This window comes from Cystoisospora suis (assembly GCF_002600585.1).
Source record: "Cystoisospora suis strain Wien I chromosome Unknown contig_1751, whole genome shotgun sequence".
NCBI lineage: Eukaryota > Apicomplexa > Conoidasida > Eucoccidiorida > Sarcocystidae > Cystoisospora > Cystoisospora suis.
The window spans coordinates 61107-87718 of NW_027154551.1; the positions used below are offsets into that span (position 1 = coordinate 61107).

A 26612-nucleotide genomic window follows, 5' to 3' on the forward strand; every position below is an offset into this window, starting at 1 on the left:
ACACCTGTCCTCTTAGAGTGCTGACTTGTACGGAAACCGCATTTCCAACATAAGGCAAACAGAGGACAAGAGCTCCACATTCCGCTGCCGTCCATGGATCTTGCCGGTCGTCGCCGTAATGGCTGGATGAGTCCAAGTACGACGACCGCGTCTCTTCTTTCCCTTGTTGACCAGGATTGCACTCCACGGTTGGAATATGCTTCCCTGATACCAGTTTACCTCTTGATAGATGTGTTTCAAATTGTATCCTACTCACAAATGGTGCCTGATGGGTTTCACCCAACCGATTTACCAACCCCCTTGTCTTCGTAGAGTCGGCAGTCTCTCTCCTGCGGTTAGCTGACTCAACAGCTCCGCCACGGATCCTTTCCCGTCTTTCTATCTTACTAGCTTCGAAGGATGCTAAAAGGTGAGAAGGCAGGACAAATGCAGAGGACGCTGACCGTCTCCGCGGACGGCTCCGCCGACCGGAGAGGGAAGCCGTGAAGTGGTGCTCGCGTTCTGCGATATCTGCTTGTGCTTTCCCCGTGGATGAGTTTTCTCTTTTTATCTTTGCCTCCTCGTCTCTTAGATGTTCCGAGTTCTTACCCTGTACCGCGCTAACTCCGCTGGCGACTCTTCCACCTTCTTGGCTAGCCTGCACGTGTCTCATCCCCTCTGTTGAACGGGTTGCCTCTGTTTCTCCCTTGACCTCAGAATTTTTCTCTGCACCTGCGTTGCCATATAATGGTTGAAATGGCGACCGATATGGGTCAGAATGTGTAGGTAGGCTGATGTCGTCATTCTCCTGCACACCGAACCACGAGAGTTCGTCTTTGGGAATTCCTGCAAGACTTGCCGGGCACGCCTTCAGAGGCATCGCTGCTATCGCTGTCGCTCCGGCCACATTCGACGCATGTACTACCAACTGGCGACTTACAAGCCGTAGCACAGAGCCTCTGCCGAAGGTCTCTCCCAGAGATTCAGGTTCTTTCCCGAGCGCAGAGAGGCTGTCTGCCCTGCAGTTCGCTGGGATGTCCCCGTCAATGTTCTTGTCGTCGTCTGTGATGTCTTTACTTTGCGCGAAGGAAGACAAACGTAGTCTGGGCGGCCTCTTAGAAACGACCTGAGTCTTCGAACGCAGGCTCCCTCGATGCTCAATTTCTTTCTCTCCTGAGGACCTTGTTCGCTTCAATAACGTACTGTTGCCAGGAAAGGACTCTTCAGAATACCCTACCACATCAGTGTGACTACACCTCGGGCGACTTGTTTTTAAGACCGTCTCGTCGCTCCCTGAGCTGCTCCTTTGCTCCTGTGCGGCTGAGGTGAAAGGAAACAGATCTGCTCTTGAATTACTTCGGTCCGGGGTGTCCTCCTGTCCAGTTAAGTCCGAGAAAGCGCCACATGTATCAGGTGAAGTCCGACTCCCATTCCTCCTGCTCCGGAGTGGTCCCGAACAGCTCATATTATACTTTTCTCGTAGAGTATGCTCTCTGAGCAAAGCTTGGTCCACCATTTTCTCATTCTCACGGTATCTCCGTGGACCCGCCACCTTTGCAGGGGGAGGAAGACAGGTGACCGGAGAATAGATGCATAGGTTAGACAGACGTGCATGGAAACAATCAGAGCAGCGGCTTTCAAACGCGCTGATATCCTCCTCTGCCTGAACGAGGCTCTCAAGCGGTCCCAAGACAGGAAAATGTGGAGCAAAGGGAGCAGCTGAATGGACAAATGGGTTATTATCAAACGAACCTTCAGGCGTATCCCTATCTCCCGCATTATTGCCATTGAGCTGGGACGAGGACATACTTGAAGTCCGTAGGTTTCCCTTCTTGTGGCATGTTTCTCCTGTCTCCGCAAAACTTTTTACGGCCGCCTCACGTCCTGGGGTCTCCACGAACTTTCCATTGAGACGCTTACTCGGAGAAATTGAATCAATCGAGTCTTCAGGTTTTACTGTCGTTTCCTTGTCCTCTGAGAAATCACCTGATCTGTGGGCCAAGGAGAGAAGAGGGCTTTTTCTTCCGGGGTTTGCTGAGTCACTCTGAGCTGGTGCGATACCAGTACGAAGATCACTGCCCTGTTCCCGTGTAACCTCTTCGTCTCCTGTCGGACATGGTAAAGAGAAACTTGGGACGACCTTAAGGGAGTCAGCTGTGGGCAAGGCAGACGGGAAACAGGACGGCGAAGGAAAAGAACGGAATGACGAATCAGATTGCTTTTCATCATCTTGTGGCGGGAAGACCATATGCACGAGTTCTTCACCTTGTTCCAAAGACACACCGGACGACATCTCTGAGGGGTGTTCGTTTACCGCTTGGATACAGGGCGGGGCACCGCCCAGAGGAGAACCGCCTGAATTTGCCATACGTGTTCTCCTTCGGGTTTCTTCTCGGTTCATCTCTGCTGGGGTGACGCTACGCGCACGACCTTTTTCGCCTCCCCCTGAAGATCTACGCAGACAAGTCATGGCGTCTTCTCTCTTAGTTCTCTGACCCTCTGCCTTCCGGGCTCTGCTGTTTCCTGCTTGTAATGCCTGCTCATTACAAGCACCGACGAGAGGCAGTGATTGAGAAGCGACCACCTGTCTATCTCGGGACCGCTTTCCTGCTAAGTCAGCGCCGACAAAAGTTGGATTTCCTGTGTCCATTCCATGAGGCGAAAGAAACGATGTCCGTACGGCCAAGCCTTTCCTCAGCCTGAGCAGGTCATGATTTCCAGCTCCATTCCGGCTGTCGGCTATAAGACGTAACAGGAGAGAAAGCGCATCCTCTCGTTCCTTGGACTTCTTTTTCTGCTGCTTCCACGCACTTTTTAAATGTAAGAAAAGTAATATCCAATAGAGAAGGCCTCCCTCTGTCCACAAGAGCCATCCCGCCGTAGTTGTCATCCGAACATGCTGCCTCCATGCGGGTTGAACCTGTGATTTGCCGGAGACTCTGAGCTGCGCAACTTCTCCGATCACGCGGACCGTCACTCGGCGAGGTACAACGGCGGGATGTAGACGAACGCCAGGACCTCTCAGGTGGATCTTGCACATTACGTCCCTAAGGTTTGATCCCTGACCTTGTATAACTACACGCGGCTGCTGTGCACACGCACGCCCGGGCGTGCGTCGTGGGCCTGTGATCTGCTGAATGCTTGGCATACCCGCTTCCTTGGCAGAACACGGTTCTTTCCTCGCGCCTGAGAATTCTCCAGTCGTCCTTCCCTCTTGCGTCACAATGCCCCAGGAGAGGGGGGAAGGGAGGGAAGCGCTAGGAGAAGCTGTAGTTTCAAGGGTAGAGTTGCCTCGTACGATAGTCACGCCATTGTCCTCAGAGAGACTCTTTTCGCCTTCTGCTGAGGAGGTTTGCCTGCTTCGGGGCGTCGAACGAGTTTTTCCTAGTTGCGTCACGCCTTGAAAGCCGTCGAAGAGTCTCTTATTCTCTCCAGCTGCGGCGGCGACCTGACGAAAAGAAGCCGCCTCATCGGTTCCTGATGATCCTCCTTGCTTCGGTCCTGCTGGGTTCTCGTCCATCGTCATCCGGGGGGTCTGAAGTTCGCTCGTATCCAGAACCGACATAGGAGACTGCGGACGCCTTGAATCTTCGAGTGAAGCAAGAGAGAGGCGTGTGTACATCGCGTTCACATTGAAGCCCACCCGACACAGTGTCACGACACGGGATATCTGACCTGCTACTGCTCTAGAGCTTCTCCTCTTTCCAACGGACAGAGTTGCATGGTCTTCTCGGTTGGGCTGATCTCCTTCAAGGGTGTCATGGAAACACCGCTGGATCCGAGGAGCCGCACACGAAACAGACACTTCGTCTCTTTCTGACCTCCTCCTGTTGCCTCGCTCTTTATCCTTTCTTACGAGTAAGTTCTGCAACATAGACCAGAACGCATGAGGGCCTTGAGTCAGGCACGTTGTGAACACCTCATTCTCTTTGTCCCGCTGGACTGTCCCTGACTCTGAGTGAGGGAACTTTTCAGCTTTATCCTGCTGACCCTGACGACTTCGCATATCCAGTTGAGCTGTCTCGATATCTAAGTTCACATACACCTCGGCTGCATCGATCAGGAGAGCAGCAGCGCTTGACCGTTCAAAAATTTGTATGGCCACGTGGTTTGCTTTCACTGAAACTGGAGAACAGTTTGTCGCGGTTAGTTCATCTCCTACGTCTCTCTTCGCTGCAGATTTATCTTTCGCCCCTTGGACTGCGACGCATAACTCATCGTCTGGCTCATCTTGTACTTCTTTCTTTGAAGCATCCTGTCTCTCTGCCCTTACATGATGTTGTTCCCATTCAACCTCCGATACCCTCAACGGCTCTGTTTCCGTGTCTTCATTCTCGGTCTTACATTCTACCTCCGTGTGCCTCTCCCCCGCTGAACGATGTTCTGTGTCTTCTTTCTCCAATACACTAGTCCCGCTGACTTTCTCAGGCAGGTGTCTGCTGTAGGTCCTTCTGTTGCGCTCCCTTGCCTCATCTGCCTCCCTTTCCGAAGGAGAGCTACAGAAAGAAGTGTGTGAAGAGCTCGAGCGACCTTCTCTATATTGTTTCTGAGACGAGCGGACGTCGATATGCCTGTCGCGATGGAAGCCTGATATGAGGGGAGTCTTCGAAGTTAAACAACGGATACGCCGAGCGGTCTTAAAAGCCCAGTAAAGGCTCATCAGGCGCCCTAGCTGATTCAGATGGAGATTCAAAACAATCAGATCGGGAAGGGAGACTTCCACTGTTCGTAAAGAAAGGAGAGGATGACGGTGGTCTGACTGGTGAAGCAGGAACCCTGTAGAGCTCTGTAGAGCTTCATTCTTTCCCTGCCTATTTGTCTCAGTACAAGTTCTATTGTGGTCGCTGTGCTTCGCCTTGTTGCCCATAATGATAGGACGTGAGTCACTCCGGGAAAAGCCCTGTGTACCCGCCACGGGGGGGTTTCCAGACAAGAGCGAGGGAAAGGTGCTACTCCAGCTAGTAATGGCACTATCGAGAGCGAGACGAATCGAGAGCGACGGCGTAGAGAGGATAGCCGGAACAAGACGTGATGCTGCCTCTGCGGCCTCGGCCATGTGATGGCCAAGAGAAGAAGATGAAGAGGAAATGAAATGAGAACGAGACCACGAAGAAGCAATCCCCGAAGAGGGCTCCGACGGGGTGACACCAGAGGTGAAAGAAGGCTGTATAACAGGAGAAGAAAAGCAAACGTGTTCTGCTGGGCTAGAAAGAGAAGAAGGAAAGTGAGAAGAAGAGTTTAGGGAGAAGGGACTGAGTTGGCCTTGTCCTGTGGCAGCAGTTGAGAGAGAAGCAAAGGGGGAGAGACGTGCCTGCAAATAAAACGATAGCAGAGATCCCAAGCAATCCACGCCCGGAGATGCCCCGGCCACATGCACTTCTTCATCTTCTTCAGCTCCACAATTTCTCCAGGGGTCCTCGTTCTGCGCCTCCCTCACCCCGGGAAAGCTCTTAACGGAGTTCTGTCCTCTCCCTCCGGTCTCCTCAGTGCAGGTCGGACTCTTCTTGGCGAGGCGATGAAACGCTGCGTCGTCCCTGGAAGAAAGCAACGAGCTGGAATGACAACCAGTGGAAGAAGGGGAAAAAGAAGATGATGGTGTGGCGGTAGAGGGCGGAGGGAAAGAGGATTCAGACAGTGCAACGTCGCCGGAACATGCTCTATGAAAGAGTGAAAAATACGGGTTAGTACAGTATGTCGCATCCGTAGGAAGGATTCGCCTGAGATCAGCAGAAGGATGTAGAGCATGTAACGAGAGTCTCCTTTGTACCCGAACATCGACAAAGAGCGCAGCAAATCGAGCTTGCGGTAGAACAAGAAGGTCTTCCGTGCACATCAGGATGCATGCAGAACAAGACGGAGAAGGACGCACTACTGACGAAACAAGTGAAGAGGATGGAGACCCCACATGTGAAAGGTTTCTTTGTTTGCAATCGCGTTGCATGATGTCGTCGTCTTGCGGCTTCTTTTCCTCTTCCTCTTCCTCACCTCCCACTACAGAAGCCGCAACGATAAACCCCATGTGCAGTCGAGAGACGCGAAGAGCGCAGGACCGTGCCACCATGTGAACGGCACACAGCATCACTACAGACTGGAAAAGAGAATAACGCGTAGGGGGGGAAGACCACGAAGACGATGAAGAAGAAGTACAGGAAGAACAAGAACTCTCGACACTAGAGTTCTGGCAAGTGGGGCATGAGGAGGAGTTCAGAGGAGTGGAAACAGATAAGGAAGACACACGAGATCTCGAGGATGTCGTACTACGAGAACACACGGAAGTGCAAGGAGGAGTGAGGACAGCACGTGAACAAGGGACGCCATCCGCCCCTATATACATTCGCGATTCCCTTTCTTGAGCACTGCCACCGACTTCTTCTCCGATTTCATCCCCTCTCTCAGGGGATGCTGTATCTTTACCTCTCTTTTCCTCGCTCCGCGATCGATTCCTTTTCTTCGGACCGGCGCGCCGAGATGTTCCGTGCCCAGAAAATGAGAGCCCACGTCCCACGCTAAGCTCCCTTTGAGATCCTCTAGGAGATGCTAATATGTGGACACCAGCATCTCGGGACCTCAGAGGCTTACACGTCAAGAAGGAATCCGCATCTCTCCTCTTCGCATCCATGGAAACGGCTGCTGCTCTCTCTTTAGTTTTCTCTTCTTCGCCTTTCGTGAAGACATTTCGCCCGATGTTATCTTTAGAGTCTCCTTCCGGAGGAGGGAAAGACAAGGGAAAACTGTGTGGTTGGTCACCACAAGCAGAGGCTAATAATCCCTGGCGGCCTTCTGGGCTGCATATAGCTGGGATGTCAGTTTTCTCCATACACTGCAGGCGCACGCTGTGCGAGGGATGCACGCTCTGTCTCGTAGGGGAAGACAGCAGGCGGCTCATAGAAGTCTGCGGAAGTTCTGCCGAGCTGCCTGTATCTCCACCACCGAGTGCTTCATGGTCAGAAGAGTGAGTGAGCTGTTTTTGGTCTGCAGGCTGTAACGTCGCTCTCTCAAAGGATGGGCGAGAGACAGCGCAGCCACCAGGAAGCGTCGTGTCAGCATTCCGCTCTGTTTCTTCTCTCTCACCGCAGTTATGCCTGCAAGGCTTCGTTTTATACTTGTGTTCATGTCTTCGTTGAATAGAATCCGCGTCCCTGTCTCCGTCATTTCCGCCACCATCAGAATCATTACTCGTCGTAGCGCGAGTATGGCCTCTGTACCGGCACCCGGCCCCGCTGTCGCCGGCTGTCCGGCTTAGATGTGCGCCACAGGTATCGCTGTAACAGCCGCGACTTGACCCTTCATCCACAGCCCTGACCCCAGCCGTCCTCACATTCGTCATTAGATGCCTTCTATACTCCCACGAGCATTTCGAAGTCTCCGAGAGAGCATTCTTCTTTGCTCCTTGAGGACCGGGAAGGGTGGGAGGCGAGAGGAGGTGCGGTCCATCGTCAAGCGAAGTGTCAACTATGGCGAAGAAAGCAACACTACCACATTCTAACAAGAGCCGCCGCGACACTTGTACGTCGGAGGGCTTCCTTCCTGATCGAGAGTTGTCCTCGCCAGACACTTTTTGACTATTCCCGTTCTCCTTTGTGTCTTGCTTGTTCTTGAACCCATGCACCTGAGACTCAGACAAGCCCGACGCACCACAAGCACTCCCCCTCGCCCCTTGTGTCGATGCCACGTCTCCTTCATCATTGCCGGACAGCGGAGTCGAAAAACCAACGTGGCAAAGAGTCGACGAGAAGACGGGCGATAACAGCTTGAACACACGCTGGAAGAACGCACTGGAGTGCGTACCCAACCAATACAGCCCTGGACTTCGCGGCAGTGTCACCTGCCCGGGAGAGGATAGAGCAGAAGCGCGGCCTCGAGGAATACGCAAAGCACCTACAAAACGAAGAAGATCAGAACAAACTTTCCACGCGTGGCGACAGAGAGGAAAGAGCTTGGTAGAGGTGCTTTGCCCTTTCTTCCAAGCGGCATTCCAAAGTCGGGATAGGGACGGAGACGATTCAGAAGGACAGACGGCGCCGAAGGGATCTCTTACAAGGCGGAGACGAAGTTTCACGGAGTCAAGTTCTACGCGGACGCAGGGATGATAATAAGAAGAGACAGACGGACCGTGATAAGAAGACCCCGCCAAAGGGGGACAGAGGGAGGAGGGCTCAGAAAGTGTGGCCGCAGCGTTGTTTGGCGGTCCTTGGCGTCTTCTTGTCTTGTTGTGCTTTCTCAAGTCCTTGCTTGAATGACAATCCTCAGAGTGAAAAGAGCGTGCACTGCTCTGCCTCACAAGGACAGAGAAGCCCCGCTGCGATGGAGAAGAGACGGAGAGATTCTCAGTAGGACAAGGCGAACGGGTGTCTTTGGTACCCAGGTCCCTCCGTTCGAGGAGAAAGGATACATCAGCGAAATGAAGGAAACCAGCGTATCGTATCGACTGACAAGTAAGAAACCATTGGCCGTTACGTTCAAGACTGTTATCTGTAGATACATGGCTGTCTGGTTGTCCCGTTCCCCCAGGCAGTTGCTTCAGAGAGCTCTGCCTCCCTGGAAACACGTAACTAGGCGTAAGGAGCTTGCGACCGCCCTTGGATTCCGCGGGACTACACTCTGACCCCAACGCACCAAGAGCCTGGAGAGATTCCTTCTCTCTCTGCCGGCCATTTTGACGCGGCAAGCCATTTTGAGAGAGCACTGCCGCACTCGGGAGGGATTGCGCCAGTGCGCGCTGAGTGATCTCGAGCAGCTTCTGCTTCTTCTTAGCCGAGAGAGGAACACGCCGGACCAAAAGAGGTAGAGAAAGCGAGACAATAAACGGTAGGAGAAAAGAGAAAAAGAAGAAGAGGAAGATGAGAGTTTGGAAAAAGAGTAGCAGCGTCATCGTTAGATACCAAGTGCCCGGCAGACGCTGTCACTGGGACAACAGAATCTTCTCGTCATCATGGAAGAGAAGACGACTTTGTTGCCCCGCCCCGTGCCTGGACCAACACACTGCTCCTCAAATCTCGGAAGATCTTACATACGGATTGTCATACCAGGTGCGTGTCGCGAGTTACTCTTGCAAGTTCACGGGATTTTATCCTCGGAAGGAGGACAGACTGACCTGTAGTGTGGACTATGGTTGGACGCTTAACTGCTTCATTAAAAGCCCGGAAAAAATCTCAACCACGCAGGGAGATTGGGAAAGAATCTGAAGAAGTTTTCTCATTAGGCGTCTCATCTGTCTCGAACATAGACACAGATCTGAAAAAGCTCCAGAGGTAACCCAGAGAAAGGCGAAACGCCGCACCCAGCGACATCCTGTCAGAGCTACCGGACAATCGAAAAAAAAGAAGTCCCAAACATAAAACACATGTCCGCCATTCCTCTCTCTGGTGTTTAGACTGCTAGCTTGAAAGCTGATCTCCGTTCTGGCAGCAGACCCTGCACCGGCAAAGGCCCGTACAGACTTCACCTTCTCGTCAAAGAGACTATCTGGGTATTGTCCAGTCAGGGATTCTCATGAGCTGCCGCCGCTGAGGCTTCCTCGATGGCAAGCCAAACGACCCAGCACTGTTCTCTTCCTCATCGTGGAACGTATCCCAGAGCTTCAGCCCGCCGACACAAGTAACACATTTGTCAGCAAGTAGAAGCGGAGACAGCGTGCTGACAGAAGACAGGCCGCTCCCACGAGATGCTGACGGCGATTACTAGACCAAGCATAGCAGCATGGCGCATCCAACAGATACGAGGAGACCGAGTAGCAACCGGCTACGCAGACAGGACGGGGAAGTAAACCAGGCGTAATCATGAGAGGCGGCGGAAGGGAAAAAGACCATCCAGGAGCCCGAAAGACAGATTTCGAGAGAATAGGAGGAAACTCCATGATCCGAGGGCGAGACGGGAGGCGCGATCAGGCGAACCCCGTCCCGTCTCCAGCGAGGGGCAGGCCACCAGCCAGTGTGCATTCAGAAAAAAAATATATATGGACTGAGAGGCGACGAACGAGCTTACATATACATCTGCATCCTGCTAGGGCAATCGGTCTCTATGCTGCCGGGGGGCTGACGCTACAAGCACCGGGCTGTCGAAGATCGCCAAAGAAGAAGAGCGAGGAGAGGCTTCGGAACGCCGGTTTGGCGTGATGAGGCAAAGGAAGCGATATCAACGAGACACGCTTGCGAAGCGGGCCCGCCCCACGGCGAGCTGAAATTCTAGTCCTGAGCAGCCGCCCGCTTCTCCTCCGCCCTCATCGCCGCTTCTTTCGTTGGAGGGAGTCAGAGGTGCCCTGATAGCCGAGGTCTCCCGGGGGCACGCGGCTTGAGTCAAGATTTCGAATGACATCGAGGTGTACGTCCACTGACTCATTTGTAAGCGGAGGCAGTCCCGGGATGGAAGAAGAAGGTGGGCGAAGGCGATGTGGCTTTTTCTCAAAAAAAGGAAAAAAGCCCCTTGCATGCGCCGAGTCCAGCGCTGACGACACCAGTAGTCGCTGACTTCGCTCGCCCTGTCACAGCTGCACAAGGCTTGGGACAGGAATCCTGGGCTTGTGTAGCCACCGACAACTGAAATGAAAACTGGAGTTCTCCAGACAATCCGGAAGCCTCGAAACTTGAGCTGATATCGAATGTCATTACATCCGTCGCCGCTGCGAGTACAGCTGCACACCGTCGCGAGGTGTGCTCCGGTCGTCTTGAAGGGGCCAGCGCATGTAAAACCAGGTTCGTCACCTTCACTTTTGCCAGTATCGCACCATTTGGCAGACTACTCGAAGAGAGAATACCAGCAGTCCCTTTCAGTCACGTGTGCTTCGCGAAGGCATTCGAATAGCAGCACACCGCCACCGCTGTCTGGGTCCATACGGACACAGCAAATATCGGTCTGCAGCTCACTTCCCAAAGTAACCACGTTCCTCCTCGCACGCGATGACGAGCCTCTGCTGCAGGATGCCAGCATCCCTTTCAATTTACCGTTAAATTGCTTTTGGCCTACAAGTGTGTATTCTCCGACGACAGTTCAGGGGAATTGCTGTGGCAGACAGCAACGAAGAGCTCCGGCGCGCTGAATCCCTCACTGTAGTGTCCTGATTATCGTCCGTAGAAATGACAATACATAGCGAAAGACTTCTTTTGCTACCGGTGAGGCGCCTGTCCGTTCCGCTAGCAAATGACTTCGCCAGTTGTTCAATGAGTGCCACGTGCCAACCTTTCTCTTTCCACTGTCTCTGCCGGCTCTGTTTGCTACCCTACTGGAGAGCAAGTAGCTCCAGGACATGTCCGGCTAATCTTCACGATGTAGCTGCCGCCGAAGGAGCAGTGGTAAAGCTATGCTTCCAGACTGGTTGGCACCACCGCCGCGCGGCCGGCGGGTTTGCACTATCAGCCACGTAGAGCGGCGACGTCGTCCAATGCCAAAGCACTGCACCGGTCTCGTCATGAAGTGAGAAGCGGCCAAGCGCTGTCGCATTTTCGCCATTTACCCTGTGTGCCTTGAGGTGGCATGTCCACTGGAGGCTTGTCTCTACGTGTATCGCCGGGGCAAGAGCGTTGCTTGCCCGGCCTCGCATTCGATGCACGTCTGGGTAGAAACCAGTCGACCGCCTGCTCGGTGGCTGCCGCCTTCGACAAAAGCAAAAGCTGGGCAGCGTGGCTTTGTCCCGACAAACTTCTCAAGCGTGTGCTGGAGACGACACTGACTCGTATCTTTCCCGAAAGCCTGCAAGGAGACACTGGTGTCTAACACGTGACCAACCAGTAAAGCCATCAACGGTATGGTGGCGCTTTTCCTAACGTCTTGAAAGCTATTTCACTTGCATGCCACGTTGCTGTGTAGAAGGCTGACAACACTCCAAGGCCAAAGCCTGCTCTCAGTCCGAATACGGACCGGGAAGGTGTACGGATAAAACTGCTGCAGACTCGCTCGCCGGTATCGCAGCCCGCAAAACAGACGACACGCCCGCGTCTTCGAAACAGTCCCCGACTGCCATCTGTCCCTTCGCTAGATGCGCATGAGAGCCCGACTGCGTACCCGCCACAAAGCAGCGAAGGATCCGGACACACGTGAGAGTGTATTCGGTGTCTCCTTTTGTTCCAGAGTGTCGCAACATGACGTTAGTTCTCCTCATGCGCGGCCCCGATATCACGCAGTGACTCACCCGTTCTGCGGGGCCGAAAACAAGTGGGGTCCAAATGCGGATCTCAACTTCACTACCCTGCAAGCGACAGCTTGACGCAACTACAGCCGCTCAGCCTTCTCTAACTCTCCACGAGGGTAACAGCGGCAACGACAGAGCCCCGGCCCGCGCTGGTGAGCTCGAGCCATCCAGCCTCGTGCGTGCTTTACCGCGACCGCTGGTGCGTCAGTATGAGGATGTTTCTTTATTTCCCAAGCCACACTCCGAGCGAGTTACTCCCAGCCGAGCATTCAGTCGTCTTCGTCTCGAAAGACGATGTATCGACACTCACAGGAGGCGAGTGCAGAGCCAAAGTAGACAGTTGCATCAGTATGCGAAGACGTACAGCTATAAGCGGGTGTATGCAGCACCTCCTTCGAGACTCTCCCTCTCCCAGCTACCACTCTTCCTCCTATGGGTGATAGACGGCTTGTCTTTCAAAGGGGGCGAGTACGATACCGAGCGGGACCGAGGCCTCGGTTCATGTGTGAAGTCGTGGGTGCTTCGAGACTCGCAGTCAGCTGGAACAGACCTCCGAGAACTACCTGACAGTGAAGACGAGCGGTCTCCACAAGGAGGGCTCTTACTTCTCTGGCGCTGATCCTCATGTCGGCGACGTCCCGGAGAACAAGGATGAGACGGGCGACTACCAGGCAACCGAAAATGACGACTACGGGGTGAACGAGAACGGCGACTACGAGGTGAACGAGAAAGGCGACTACGAGATGAACGAGAACGGCGACTAAGAGGTGAACGAGAATGGAGATTAACAGGTGAACGGGGTTTACAGCTGAGAGATGGACAGGAGAGGACTGCGGAGCTGCAACAGGTCGAGGGCTTCTCTGACACCATACCTTCAATCGTTCTTGGCTCGCGAGAACAGGACCGAGAATTTGCCCTGCCTCGGCGTTTCTGGTAGGAAGGCGAAACTGGAACCTCACAGCTTCTTCTTCTGCCATACCGCGCAGGCCGGCTGGCAGGCGACGCAGGGCTGGGGCTGGGGCGTCGCTGTGCCTCGCTTGAGCCGCAATCCTCCTTTCGTGTGCGTCCGTTGCGGTCTGATGATACTGTGAAAGTCTTTCGTCCACGAGGCGGAGAACTAGATGACTCTGAACTCTGCTTGCACGTGAGGTGTCCGCGACCGCCCCCTGGCTCGCGGTGACTCCGCGCTCGACTATTTCTGCTGCACTCACTGCTATCGTCGTCACTCTCAGACAGCCCGCCCTTGCGGCTCGCCCGTTTCAGGCGCTTCTTCATTTTTTTTCGCTCCTTCTTCTCCTTCTTTCTTCGTTTCTTCAGCTCCTTCCTGTGGCGTTGCTCGTTCTCATCAGCTGACAGAACGCTGTCCCGTTCTCTGGTCACTCGATGGTCTTCGCGGCTAGCGGTATGGGAGACCCGCGTGTTATCTATTGAACCGTCACGGTGGCCCGAAGAGGCTGAAGACCCCAAGACAAACAGCGGTCTATCAATTCGAAGTGCAAACACATTCATTCAGAAATGGACCCGCGTATACCAGGTGGCAACAGCGCATACAGATACACAAGCCTAGACACATGCACAATGTCTATGCCCCGTCATACCTACGCACTGATCGTCCCTCAGAAATTCCAAAATTTGACCTTTCTCTTATTTCTGTGATTCTACCCCAGTCTTCGCAGACGCCTACGACGGCAAAAGAAGTTGCGGAGCACCTTCGAGTGCCCCTTCTCACAGGGAGTCAATCTACTGCGGGTATGAGAGATGCGAGCCGCTAGCTGGATTACCGAACAGTAGTAAATCAATCACTGTCTGCCCCACTAGGAGGAAAACGTTGCACTCGATTACCGGCGTCCCCCCCGGGTATGAACATCAGATTCATCCGCAACTAGGGCAAGGGGGAGACTCGCCTGCCTCGCCAGATATACTTGCTCGAGCAAAGAAACAAAGCTACCGGCGGTACACGAGAATATTAACTCTACTCACCCTGATCAGCTGCTGGTCCGGTATCTGGCGCCTCTTTGGCTGTCAGCTGTTCTCGCTTTTCTCTGAGTCTCTGGAGCCTCTCACGCAGTGTTGCAGCAGTAGAAGCCGTCCGACTGCCCAAGACACCAATCGTCCCGGCGAGAGGAGATTCATCTATTTCCACATTCGCCGGGTTTTCCGAACTCAACCTTTCCGTTCCTCGTCTTCCGCCCTCTCCATTCCTTTCACGAGAATTTTCCCCGGGAACTTCCCCTAGGTCGGTCAAAGTTTCTAGGGCAGCCGCAGTTCTCCCTCGTCCGAAATGTTTATGTTCTTCCTTCTCGTCTTTGGTCTCCTTTCCTGTTGTTTGATTCTGCGACGCGACCTGTATCCACCTACGGATTTCATCGGCAACGGTGTCGGCTATGGCTACACCCGGTAGTGTCGCTGTGAAAACAAGCTGCGCGGCAGCAGTCAGGAGGATACCACCGAAACAAGATGATGCGAGAAAAGCCAGGCACCACCCCAACGGCCAGCCAATCTGAATGGCTATAAAAATAGGTCTCCTGCTCACATACCCGCCCTTATCGTCACCACAGCTATCTTTCCGGTTACCTTGTCCATCGATGGAATGACACAAGAGATAGGTGCTTTTTGTGTTTGCTCCCTCTAACCTTCAAAGACAACACGAGTCTACGGTGCGTACTCTCGTTACACTTCCCGGATCAAGTGTAGCTGTGATAAGACGAGACAGTACCATGCTGCCACTTACTTTCAATTCACTAGCTTTCTTGGCTACTTTCTCAGCTGTTTTGAGGACCTCAGGAGCCGCCGGGACAGTGTATGACTTGAGGTTCTCAAAAAACAGTCCTAGTGGCTCCCACTTTTGTCTGTCGCGGAGTAGACCGGTTTGCTTGAACATGCTCTGGACAAGTTCTTGGACTGCCAGTAACTGAGTTAAAATGCTTTCCTATACATATACGAAGCAGCAGAGACGAGAATCTTGTTGGTTTCTCCCTCAACGCCGTCGTCTCCTAAGCGTAATCTCTCCGGGATCCCCTAACCTCATGCAGCAGGGAAGCAGGAAAGTGGGCTTCCAGGTCATGAACCACTCGTCTCGTTTCCTTTTGCAGGCTATATATATAGACGAACACACAGAACGAGGAGTATGAGACACTGCAGCCACAGAAAAGCACGGCTACTGTCAACCCTGGTTGATATCGAAGATCGACCTCCGTGCGGACTTCTCTGCGTTGACAGCTGCCTTCTCTTTCGAGTGCTGGAAAGCATCATTTTCTCAAGCAAGTCGGCAGCGAAGGGAGGCGGCCAAGCAAATTGTTTTCCTTCCTACATCTCATAGTCAGTGGCGCAAGCAACATCTTAAGCCTGCGTAGCCTTGATCCCTTGAAGGTGTGCTGCCGGGCGACGTCTCATGGTATTGAAGCAAACGTCTGTTGCATACTTGAAATTGATAAACGACGGACAATTCGACCTCGGACTTAACCCAGGTTGATCTGAGCCAACCCCTCAAACGTTCAGACCTCGGAAAAGAGAAGCCACCGGCACCTTCAGCGCCACAACATTCAGGGCTCTGAAGAAACGACCAGCTGTGTACTTACAACTTCGACAGAAAGGAACACCCGGAGCTGGGATAGAAGTGAAGGGGCAACACAACCCATGGACTATCAGAAGCCAGCGAAAACTACAAGACTATCGCACTATACACAGATATCGTCAGCGTTCTTTTGAAGAGGCATGAGAGCGCTACTCCACAAGGTGTTCGCTGGTGATCAAGAACTTCATGAACCGCTTGGCGCAAAAGGAGGGTTCAGGTGCTTACCACGAGCTTCGTCTCCAAAGAAGAGGTATTTAGTGCTGTCCGTGCGTCGGCGAGGATTCTCAATAACTCTACGGACAGGGCGGAAGACATAACATAGGACCATGGTATGCACCGAAACATTCAGTCGGCTGAACAGAGAGTGTGTACATACTGACCCAGGAGACAGTAGCTACACTGGGAAGCAAACCTGCTGCGCCGCCTGCTTAGAGCCTGTGGGCGGGCTGAAGTTACTCTGTCGGGTAGGAAGAAGTGTCATGGCGTAAAAGTGGACTGACGTGCAGGCTTACGCACAATTACACGAACAGCCAGCGGGGCTCTCGCCGCCATACAGGCATCTTAAAGTTTCCCTAACCGAAGGAGAGACTAGTCTCTTTCCTCAATCTCCACCCAGCAAGCTGTTGATTTTTTCGATATAACGTTTTCCTTCAGACTCAAGTAAGCGACTAAGAAATCGGCTAAACAGCGGTGAAAAACTGTAACCAAAGAGGTTCTCAGTTTCAACTCGCGGGTCGGAAGAGTCTACACGATAAACTTGTTATATCTTTCAAGATCGGCCCAACAGGAATAGCACAAATACTACTGGGGTATTTCTTGTATTGATTATACTGATAAGACTATTCACTGTTGAACAGAGGGCACGTGCAAAGAAATGCCTCTTCCAGAGTACATGGAATAGACACACAATACCAGGTCATATGGTTGAAGAAGCCTGAGGTAGAGACAAAAGCCTCCTTCATACTGTAGGTCTACTCCGCGACAAAGAGGAGCCAATTTATACAGAACGGAAGACACTGAAGACATCCAGAGCATGACAGGATACTTCTGATTTTACTTTCAGGGGCGGCGGGGTCCCTCCGGAACAGATCGGGTTCATCTTCATCACGAACAAGGCCTGCAGCGACAGCCGCCGCAGTCACACGCTTTCGGTTAGAGTCGTCTTCGTTGTCCACCCGGGGAATGGTGGGCCTGAACTTTTCCAGGAGGCACTGAATCAGCTGCAGCTGGATCTACAGAAAACAAGACAAAAGGGTCAGTTGAGTTCGTCCTGAGACGTTGCAAGAAACTCGTCCGCCTCTCAGCAAAAGCTCGCCACGATTCCTACTTTTCCTGGAAAAAGAAACCCATCATTCTTCTAGATTTCTGGTAGCTTCACCCACGCCTACGAGATGACACCCGTCATGGAATAGTCCTCTCTTCGGTCTTCGAGGTGAGCCTATTTGCACCTTGTACCCACTCTGGCTCCCTGTGTTACCAGCGCAGCCTACGGCACCCAGACGTAAGGGTCAACAGCAGGGAACCCACACACACCAATACGTCAGGACGCAGAAGAAGCGAGCTGAGATACCGACACGCACAGACGCCCCTGCAAAGCAGGGGCTCCTTTCTACCTGACAGCATACCGGACAAACCGGGCATTCAGCTTCGTCACTGAGAATGCGGCATGTACCGCGCGTGACGTGATGCACATCGGATCAAGGGCTCCCAGATTCAAGCCATTGTTCCTAACTTCCACGCCACGTAAACAACCCCTCGCGGAAAGATTACGAGAGAGAAGTGAAGGTGAGGAACCCTCAGCCGACTGCCGACGCGATTACCTCCAAGTTCCCTACTTAAACACAATAGAAACAAAGGTATGATTGTAGTTGAAATGGCAATTCATTAGAGCAACTGTTCGCTTCTGAGTTACGCGTGGGCTTCCCCGCAGCAGGTTCCTCATGTGCGGGTCCGCAAAGAAGATGGAAGAGTCTACTGCCGAGAAAAGAAGGGAGAAAACGCTCTCTTCCCGGCACAACGTGAATCCCATGGTCGTGATCCAACTTAATTTGTCAGCTTCCCTCCGGATGCGCTGAAGGACCAGTCTTTCATCTGCTTGCACGTGACACTGGCTGGAGACCTGCGGGAGAACCCCTGGACAAAAGGATGTTTGCGGATTGTCAGTTATGGCCCATGCAGAAGCCCCCTTCGTCATCGAGACCACTGTGCTAAGCAGTGAAATCCCCCAGGATGGACTGGAGATGAGAAGCACAACTGCAGAAGAAGCAACGGCAGTAGTAGCTGGGCCGAGTGGACCTTCCAATTCTCGGCCCGCCTCATGATGTCGGGAGTCCTGTTTTATGACTGAATAACCACCTGACTTCACTGGTCACAGAAGACGCTGTTTCGCAAGGAAACTCCCCGACCAAGAGGGGCCGGACATTCAAGTGTGGATGAACTGACCCTGGTGGCGTCGTGCTTTGCGAACGCCTACGCACACACCCGTAACAAGTTACCCAAGAATTCATGTCGACGTTACAGAAACCCAGAGGCAGAAGCTCTTCCCGCCCCTTTCACTTTATGGCAGCAGGGGAGCACCCCCCTCTTGCTTATTGAGCGAGAGTTCGGTGAAAGGCCAACTATGTGACAGCCTGCTCACCCCCCATGCACAGACTCCCTTCCGGGTCCCGGGGGGTGCGCCTGAAGAGTCAACTAGAGAAAGAACAGACTCCGACCCCATGATCATTACCTGGAAGCCAACATTAGGGTAGATTGGTCGTTTTCTTCGAATGTACGTGAAGCTGTCGTTGTACGACCAGCATCGGCGATACATCAAGTAACAGATAACAAACGAGGCGCTCCGGCTTATCCCTTTGGCGCAATGAACGAGCACGTTCCCATGAGCTAGCGCTGTCCGGCACTTCGCCGGTGGCACATGTCCGTTCTTCTCGTCACGTCCGCGAGAATCAGGCTCCGATTCGCCATGCTCGTAAAAGCTCATCTGCTCATCGTCAGCTATAAACAGGTGGTTTCTAACAGGAAGGACCGTGTGGTCCCCCTCAGCCTGAGGAGGGCCGCCACCCCTGAAAGACTGGTTCTGTATGGCATTGTCGACAAAGCGGAGCGCAGGAGACAGTACGCCGAGAAGAAGATGATGAGGTGTATCTTGTACGTAGCAGCAGCAGTACACGCAGCGGTCGCCGTGGACAACGAGCTGCTCCGCGACTGACTGGGATTGCCGGGTGGCGGAGCGAACTGCTTCTTGTTTGTGATGTTCTCTGCGCTGAAATGCAGTCCGGAGTTGCTGCTTGAGTTCGCGCGGAGTCGCCGCTGCATTGTGGATACAAAGGATGTGCGTGATGTGATGTTCGTGTAGCCAAGCAGCACTTCTGGCAGCTGCGGCTGAGCCCAGAAAAAGATGCGGAAGAATCTGATGAGCTGCTAGCCTCTGCTGACCGGAAAGCGGTGAAAAATGTGCAAAGAAGGAAAACGCGGGGCCTGCAGATGGGGTGACTAGCGCCATCGTCCTGGCAGAGAGGTCTAGCTTCGTTCACCTGGGGAAGACAGGAGCAGCAGAGTCCACGCGGAGACTGAAATAATTTGACGTATCACGCAAGTAGGGGTGTAAAAGAGGGCATGCTGAGTCTTCGGGCTCGGTCCCTCAGTTCTGTCCCGTAACAGCGCAGCGTCTACCTGTCACGATGACTGTTGTCAAGTATCGCGGAGACAGTGAAAACCGCCGCTCTCTGGTCGAAAAACCAGCTAGTCTAAAACAAGCCTCTCTTTCCAAACCGTCCACGAACTGTGGAACGCCAGCGCACTGCTTTCAATCACTGCGTGTCATGTCTCCGGAACGGCGGTTGCATGCGCGGTAGCCATGGGGCTCAGTACCAAACCCAAACCCAAACCCTCGTGTGCAATGGAGCAGACTGGTAGTGAGAGACGTTCCTCGCAATCTGGTCTGGGGGACTCGGGTTTTAGACGTCGGTTTCTTTGTAGGGAAGGCTCGTTGAATCCGCATCAGAGGATGAATATGCCATTTGGGACAGAGAGTAAGCGAGGCTTCGGTCGCCGGGCGCGATCTGTGATTGCACTGTTCACTACGAGATCAGCCCGGCGGTCTGTCCGTAATAAGTTTTCAGACTCGTAGCTATCGGATAGATGACGCGAAGCAATGGAGGCGATCAAGGACATAGGCGTAGACGCAGTACGGGTTTTCGTGTGCCCCGGGTGAGCACGGTGTCTTTGCTCGTTAGCGAGGTGGCGTCTACGGGAGGATGGCTAAGCATACTAACGCACACGCCCCTATCAGACATTTGTTTCTGCATTCTGGTGGTCTACTGAAAGAGGGCTGAAACTTGTCCTTCCTTTCACCCGAGCTTGGATGCGGCCCGCCTTTTCAAAGGTTCTGTAGAATGTCTTCTCATTTCGTTATACCTGGAGTGGCAGCTGCCTTAAGGCTGGCCGTTCTGTCGACTTTTCTCGTAACAGTTGTCTTTGGTCACCGAGATGCCGGGACTTCCAAGGCCCTTGAAATTTTCGGCGACGGCTCCTTCGTCTTTCCCGCGACGACCATCTCACAATCGTTTTTAGAGTCCCATCCCGAGTCACGCATAGGGACTGACAGGGGTGTATCCTTCTTCGGAAGGTTTGGAAGGAAGCGATCTCCCACTCCTGAACAGCAAGAAGAGTCCAGGCGGGAACTGTCACAGCGGGTCGCAGAAGCTGCGCAGCGGTTGGAGGCACTAAGAGCCGACAGAACAAGACGTGCTCAAGAAAGGAGACGGAGACAAGCACCGCCCGTTGCTCCCCCACCACCGCCTGTCAGTGTTTCCGACGATATCAGGCAGTGCCTACAAATCCTCCAGACACGCTTACCCGTCGATGAAGCGTACTTCTGTGTTTCCGGACGAGAACAGCAGTGTCGGGAAACCATGAGAGCCATCTTGAGAGACGGAAGTTTCAAGGTCATGCGACTAGCACCTCTGAAAGCAATACTAGAGCGAGACCAAAGGCGGGTACAAGTTTCCATTCTGCTGCTCGACCCGGAGAATGTCCGGCAGCTCGCACTCCTTGCGCCATTCATGACGGAATCGCAATTCTGCGGTGCTGCTTTTGACGACATAGACTTACTGAACACGGCTGTCAGGGACGTATCTAGCACTCTACCTGCTAACAAGGCGTTGTACAATGCTGCTTCCTCGTTTGGCCAAGAACAGGGAGAGTCTAGACTTCGGAGACTGCTTCAGACGGATATCGTTCGAGCCAAGGCCATCTTAGAGCGCATAAACGAGGTGGTATCGTTTCTTATGTTCTTCTTTCTTTCTAGAGTAAACGAGTTCCCCCTTCTGTCCAGCATTTTAAACCAAGCTTGCCGTATTGGTCCCTTATGCCGCCGCGTTCTGCGGCAGATCATAGAGCACACGATTACACTCCCGTCCGCCGAACTGCTCGCTTCAACGAGGTCGTCTCCCAGACTACTTGCTGACATAAAGCAGTATGTGACTATACTGCTAAACAATCAGAACAAGCGAATTGGGGCTCAGTTTTCCGAGTTGCTTGCGGCCTACTTGACCGCCGCGCTAGAGGAGCATTTGGCGTCGGTATCGTCGTGAAAGGAACGTGTGTCTGTCCCGCCGTGACTGGTGCGCTGGCGGTTGATATCTTGTCTGTGGGTGTCAGTCCCTTTCAACCTGTGAATGCTTTTTTGTTTCTCCAAACTTTCCTTCGGGGGTTGTTCTTAATACATCTGATACCAGCGCGAAAGATAGAAATCCCGCATTCCTGTCTGGATCATTCCACACCGGCCTATATTCCCGTCGTTTGAGGTTGGCAGCCGGCCCCCACCCGCGCGAGATTAACAGTCCTTCCGATTTTTTGACGTCTGTGATATGAAAACCGGGGCTTTACAGTGTCCCTGTAAGCGTGATAATTAGGATGATCGAGTTGACATGGCCCATCTTACACGGTGCGAGGAAGCGGTGGTGGATGCCATTTGAGCGCACTGTCTCGACATTGGTTCGAGTCGCGTTGTCCCGGAGTGAAAACGCATGCACAACATGCGCTGGCCTCCCGATTCTTCAATGAGCCTCAGCGGGCATCTTTGGTGTATCACTTCGCTTGCCAAGAGGCATACGTTTCAACATCACTCGTTTGTCTCGTCGCCTGCGAGCCTATCGAGTGTCCCGGAAATCCGGTCTCTTCATCAAACTCATCGTCACATGTCATCCCAATCCCAGCCAGACACTCCAACTCACCTGTCAACATGTTCGAACGATGTATTCCAGAGGGGATCCCTTGTACTTTCTTCGGAGACCGCCGACGACGGCGCGTCTTCCTCAAGCGCTCGGGAGTTAATCAGAGCAGTAGCTGAAGGGACACTGGCAAATGCAGAAAAGTCCTTGCCGTGGCCACCGCCGGAGTATGTTTGGCGGGCGCGCACTGCAACTCAGATTTTGTCTTTTTCGCCGCTCTGTCGGATTTTAACTCCACTTCCGTTAGGCTGCCTTTCCGTTGATGCACAGTTGGGAGGAGGCATTCCAGGTGGAGCGGTGGTCGAGGTGTCTGGTAAGGCAGGCAGCGGAAAAACGCAGCTTGCGTTAAGTCTTGCGGCGGAGACCGTAATTAGGCCTGCTGACAAAGCTATTTTGTCGGCCCCGGAGGGCTACGCGCCTGCGCAGGCGGGAGCGCAGTTTCGACTGGCTGCTTTCAGGGATGCCTCTTCACCCGTTCCGCAGGCCGAAGCGCTCCGGGAACATCTGCCGAAAAGCGAACCGGCTGTTGTCTATTATATCCATACCGAAGGAGGGTTCCCCGTTCACCGCCTCAATGAAATCGTAACCTCTCGCAGTATGCGTTTAAATGCCGAGACTTCGAACAACGGGTTAGGCGGGGGGCTCACCTGCCCCTCCCCAAAGACTCTGATGCAACGCATTTTCATGGATGAGACTTCATCGGAGGAGCAACTTTGGATTGTATTAACGCGGCGCTTGCCAAGGCTTTTTATATCTTATTGTGTGCGGCTGGTCGTCATCGATTCTATTGCGGCGATCTTTCGCGCAACAGAAGCCCCGGAGTTCCACGGCAAAGGGCTGATGGATCGAGCCACAAAACTTATGAGAGTTGGGGCTCTCCTACGGCGTTATGCAGCTGAATATGGCTGCTGCTGCCTTGTTCTCAACCAAGTCAGCGATTCGTTTTCTGCGGACACCGGACCGGGACTCAGCAGGAACAGAGAGACTATGGTCGGTAGGTTGGCGCAGTGCCGAACCATAGGCAGAGACCAGCGAAGTGACGTTCATGAGTCTAATGGGCCCAACGGAATGAAGCGCGCAGAGTGTTGGCGCAGCGGCTGTGAGGGAATAGATGGCACAATGGTGTGGCGGGACTTCCAAGCAACCAATATCCCCTTCTTCATCGCTGGCGAGCATTCTGGGGTGCAGCCTGCGTTGGGGTGCACATGGAGCAACTGCGTCGATTTTCGATTCATGGTCCACAAGCTAAGTCAAACGAGGTCCGAAGTCGTGTACGAGGACACGTTCAGTGGGACGATGGAGAAGACTGGGTCTGGTCTACGTTGTCTCCGAAGTGTCTTTGGCCCCGGAATTGCGAGCCGTGAGATTTTCTTCAAAATCGAAACTCAGGGAGTTGTCGATCCTTGACAAGTCCGAGACAGTTTTAATCTGGCGGAGAGGCAGCAGTTGCACACACGGTGCCGTCAGTTTGAGGCTGAGTGGTGACCATACCCGACAATATGGGCAGCCACAGACCAACACCTTTTGTGGTAACAATACATGCGCACGGCTGATCAAGGAAAACGGCACCCCGTGCTCCCGTTGTTCCGAAGACATCCAGTTCCTGTCTTCACATGCAAGTAATGAGTGAAGGTGCTGCTATCTGCTTACCCTTCGATCTTCGTCCTGCCCGATCCTGTCAGAAAGCAATCCCGTCCGCCACCAGGCGCCCCGCCTTTTATAGCGTGCCTCGACTACATCCAGCTAGGAGTGTCCCAGAAGATGCCAATAATAAGCAGAAGCCGGTTTGTACGGCGGGATTCTGGATTTCGTTGATTAACACGTGGTGTGTGCGACTACCAACACAGGCGTACGCATGCCCACACGCGGTGTGTAGCAACAAAGGTAGACTGAGATGAGCAGTAACTAAGCATCGAGCCATACGTGAATGCTATACTGCAGAATACGCTGCGCTGCCGCGTAACCCATTCTGCAGTATAGCATTCATGACGATGTGGTGGAGCCCAGTCTCAGTTTTCATGAGATCCGACTGGCGAGCACGGTACACGCAGTAATAGAGCGCTATTGCTAAGCAAATTTACAAGTTAAGGAAAGCCAGGCCAGTCCGTAGACAAAACCACAAGCTTGACTTCGAGTGGGTAGACAAACACTCCTCTGCGTTGGCCTCTTCCTCCATCCCGGGTGAGTTTGTGGACTTCTTGTCCGCGGCTCGCGCTGTGCGCTTTAGTGAACTACGGTCACATTGGTAGATGTAACTCGAAAACGTGCAAGCATTTACTTCGCTCAAGAATAAGTGCGAAGGAGGGGCAACCTGTTTCAAGATCATCTTAGACTGACTCGTGACGGCGATCGACAACAGCCTCCACAGGACCAAGACCTTGCGTGGTGACGGCCGAGGCTGTCCCGCAATCGAACAAAAGATTACGTACTTCACGTCTTTCTAAGACATCCACAATTCACATCTCCTGAATGTCGTCTCCGGCTACCCATCGCGTCTCGGTCTGCCTTCCTCCGTGATGGAGGACGTCGAACGTGTAAGGGAAATCCATCAGTGCTTCTCTTTCTGCTTCTTTTTAGTCGGTCTTCCTCGACCTGCTTCAGTTGATCTGGCTGCCAGATGCGAACAACTGTATCAGTGTGGAGGAGCGGCACCTTGGGCGGGTGGCTGAGGAAGGAGTTGGACCAGCTTCGTGTTAATTTGCCCTCTAGCCATGCTAAGGTACCCCGAAAGCGTGTACAGCTGTTGTTCAAGATGACGGTAATCCTTATGGATTTCTGCCAGGGTAACTTCTTTCTCGTCTGCCTGAATCTTCACAGCTCCTGATACCGAGGGTATGGCCTTCAGGTCTCGAGGAATAGCATCCAGTTCACCTTGCAACGTGTCCAGAGTGCTCGTGGCCTTTCTTATGTACTTGAGGGCACGGCGCTGCAGCAGGTAGCAGAAGAGGAGCACGCAAAAGAAAAGGTAGAGATTAAGGGGAGACGCGTGACTGCACCTCTGTCTCTCTGCAGCTGTGCACGGACGGCCGCGCTCCCCTCCCCTGCCGACACCCCCTTGAAGATAGGAAGCCCGACTATTGCACGCAAAAACGCCAGTCGAAGTGGGCCGCCGGGGACACGTGAAACACCGACGTTCAGTACCAGCTTGGCGCGAAACTTTGCCAACTATACCTTACGGCACCATGCATGGGAAGTGTCAGATAAACTGACATTTCAATCGGATTCACACTTTTGCCAGCGACTCCTACGGTGCATCTATCTCTGGCAAAAGACGCGAAGCCGACGAATATTTCACTTTGGTACTGTGCCCAAATGCTTTGCTGTAGCCACGTGCCGTAAGTAGTGCAGACACTATTGCACAGGCCACAAGCTCAAATATCGAGCATAAGTGTTTCTCGCTGCGTAACAGGCTCTGGGCGACTTCATCGAATTTGGCGGTGCCTGCACGCCATCCTGTCTACGGGCTGTAAGGGCTAGCTGATTTTGCCTGTCTGCTTGAAAGGCCAAATACATCAACCCGGTTTTTTCATACTGTTTTTCTCCAGGCTTTGTCCAGCAGGTAAGGGAAGTGAATCGCAGGCTGAATTATATCCGGACCCCCATGCCCGTGCATCTCTGCGTGCTTTTCCTTGGTGCCCTTCTCGCTGTGGCCTTTAACCTCTTCCTTCTTTTTTTCCGATTCGTGGTCCCCCTTGCCCTTTTTATCATCGTCATCATCGTCGTCGTCGTCGTCATCCTTTTTGCTGCGCAACTCCAGCAGAGACGGGGCCTGAAGGGCGCGAGCAAGCCTGTGACCTAGCGGCGGGACTTCCAACCTTCCGGCTTTATCCGCAACCTCCGAGGCACCTGACAGTCCCCGTGCCCAAAACGAGAATCCAGGCAGTAGCAACCAGAGAAAAAGCGGCAGCAGCTGCGCGAGTTTGAACATCTTGCTCCCGAGTAGCTGAAGGGTCGGAGGTGAGACACCCAGTGCCTCAGGAAACTCAGCTCCTTACTTTCTCCCAACGGAAAGCTTGTGTTCGAGAGACTTTTCAGTTGAAATCGGGCAAGCTCATGCTGTCAAAGAAGGACGCACAAATGGAAACACCATCAACAGTCAAAAGAAATTCTTGCAGGCAATCAGGAGGTAGGCCCGCTTTTCGTCCTACCGATGCTCGAGTACACCCGGTTGTCGGCGCGAGCTTGTCAACGCCTGGTGTCCGGAACCAGCCAGCTTTGGCAACCACGTGGACATGACCGAAGCGAAGAAGGAAGATTTTTAGCCAGTCAGGCAAGGTCCTTTTTCAGAACTTAGAGGCTGATACTGCTGGAAGAAAAACGAAGACACACACTGCTTGCAGAATTGATTGCTCCGGCAAGACACGCAACCCAGCCAGCCACCGATTCAGACTTCGAGCAGATCTGACGTTGAGCATGATTTCGACTTATTTACCCACGCTGGTGCTCATCATGCAAGAGCAGGGCATGGCCCCCTGTGTCTCTTATCCAGTTTGAGCGTCTCAGCGTTGAAATCGCCACTCGTTTGCTCAGCCGAACACCGGGACCCCCCGTGGCACCCCCGTGTTGATTCCGCCATCGCAGTGGCAGCCCGGCGAGCCGCAGCTTTTCTGCGACACCGGCACCAGCCGTGCGCCCGTATTCGAGGAGCGGTTCAAGGGGTTGATGTGCGAGAGAGGAACAGTTCCTCTCAGAGAAATGTGTT

General features: G+C 53.3%; 4 protein-coding genes across 4 annotated transcripts in view; 1 reads left to right on the forward strand and 3 right to left on the reverse strand.

Annotated features, from left to right (window-relative positions):
• CSUI_003891 (uncharacterized protein) overlaps positions 1-7855 on the reverse strand; it is a gene marked incomplete at its 5' end in the record, with an annotated part of 33856 nt that extends 26001 nt beyond the window's left edge. Inside the window, one exon of the mRNA XM_068064086.1 lies at positions 5-7855. Coding sequence (XP_067923939.1) covers positions 5-7855 — 7851 coding nt within the window. The remainder of the gene's footprint in view (positions 1-4) is intronic.
• Positions 7856-12462: 4607 nt separating this feature from the next.
• Positions 12463-19475, reverse strand: CSUI_003892 (dual specificity catalytic domain-containing protein). The gene is made up of 6 exons (XM_068064087.1): positions 18406-19475; positions 16735-16909; positions 15903-15970; positions 14835-15032; positions 14084-14522; positions 12463-13557 (listed from the first exon to the last, which is right to left on the reverse strand). The coding sequence occupies exons 1-6, from the start codon at positions 19177-19179 to the stop codon at positions 12470-12472; spliced, it is 2742 nt and encodes a 913-aa protein (XP_067923940.1). The 5' UTR covers positions 19180-19475; the 3' UTR covers positions 12463-12469.
• A 596-nt stretch (positions 19476-20071) lies between these two features.
• CSUI_003893 (dna repair protein) lies at positions 20072-23317 on the forward strand (the record flags this gene model as incomplete). Its single annotated transcript, XM_068064088.1, has 2 exons — positions 20072-20950; positions 21944-23317. The coding sequence occupies 2 exons, from the start codon at positions 20072-20074 to the stop codon at positions 23315-23317; spliced, it is 2253 nt and encodes a 750-aa protein (XP_067923941.1).
• Positions 23318-24075: 758 nt separating this feature from the next.
• On the reverse strand, positions 24076-26594 carry CSUI_003894 (uncharacterized protein). The gene is made up of 2 exons (XM_068064089.1): positions 25443-26594; positions 24076-24836 (listed from the first exon to the last, which is right to left on the reverse strand). Exons 1-2 carry the CDS (start codon positions 25836-25838, stop codon positions 24543-24545), a joined length of 690 nt encoding a protein of 229 aa, XP_067923942.1. The 5' UTR covers positions 25839-26594; the 3' UTR covers positions 24076-24542.
• Between the last annotated feature and the right edge of the window lie 18 nt (positions 26595-26612).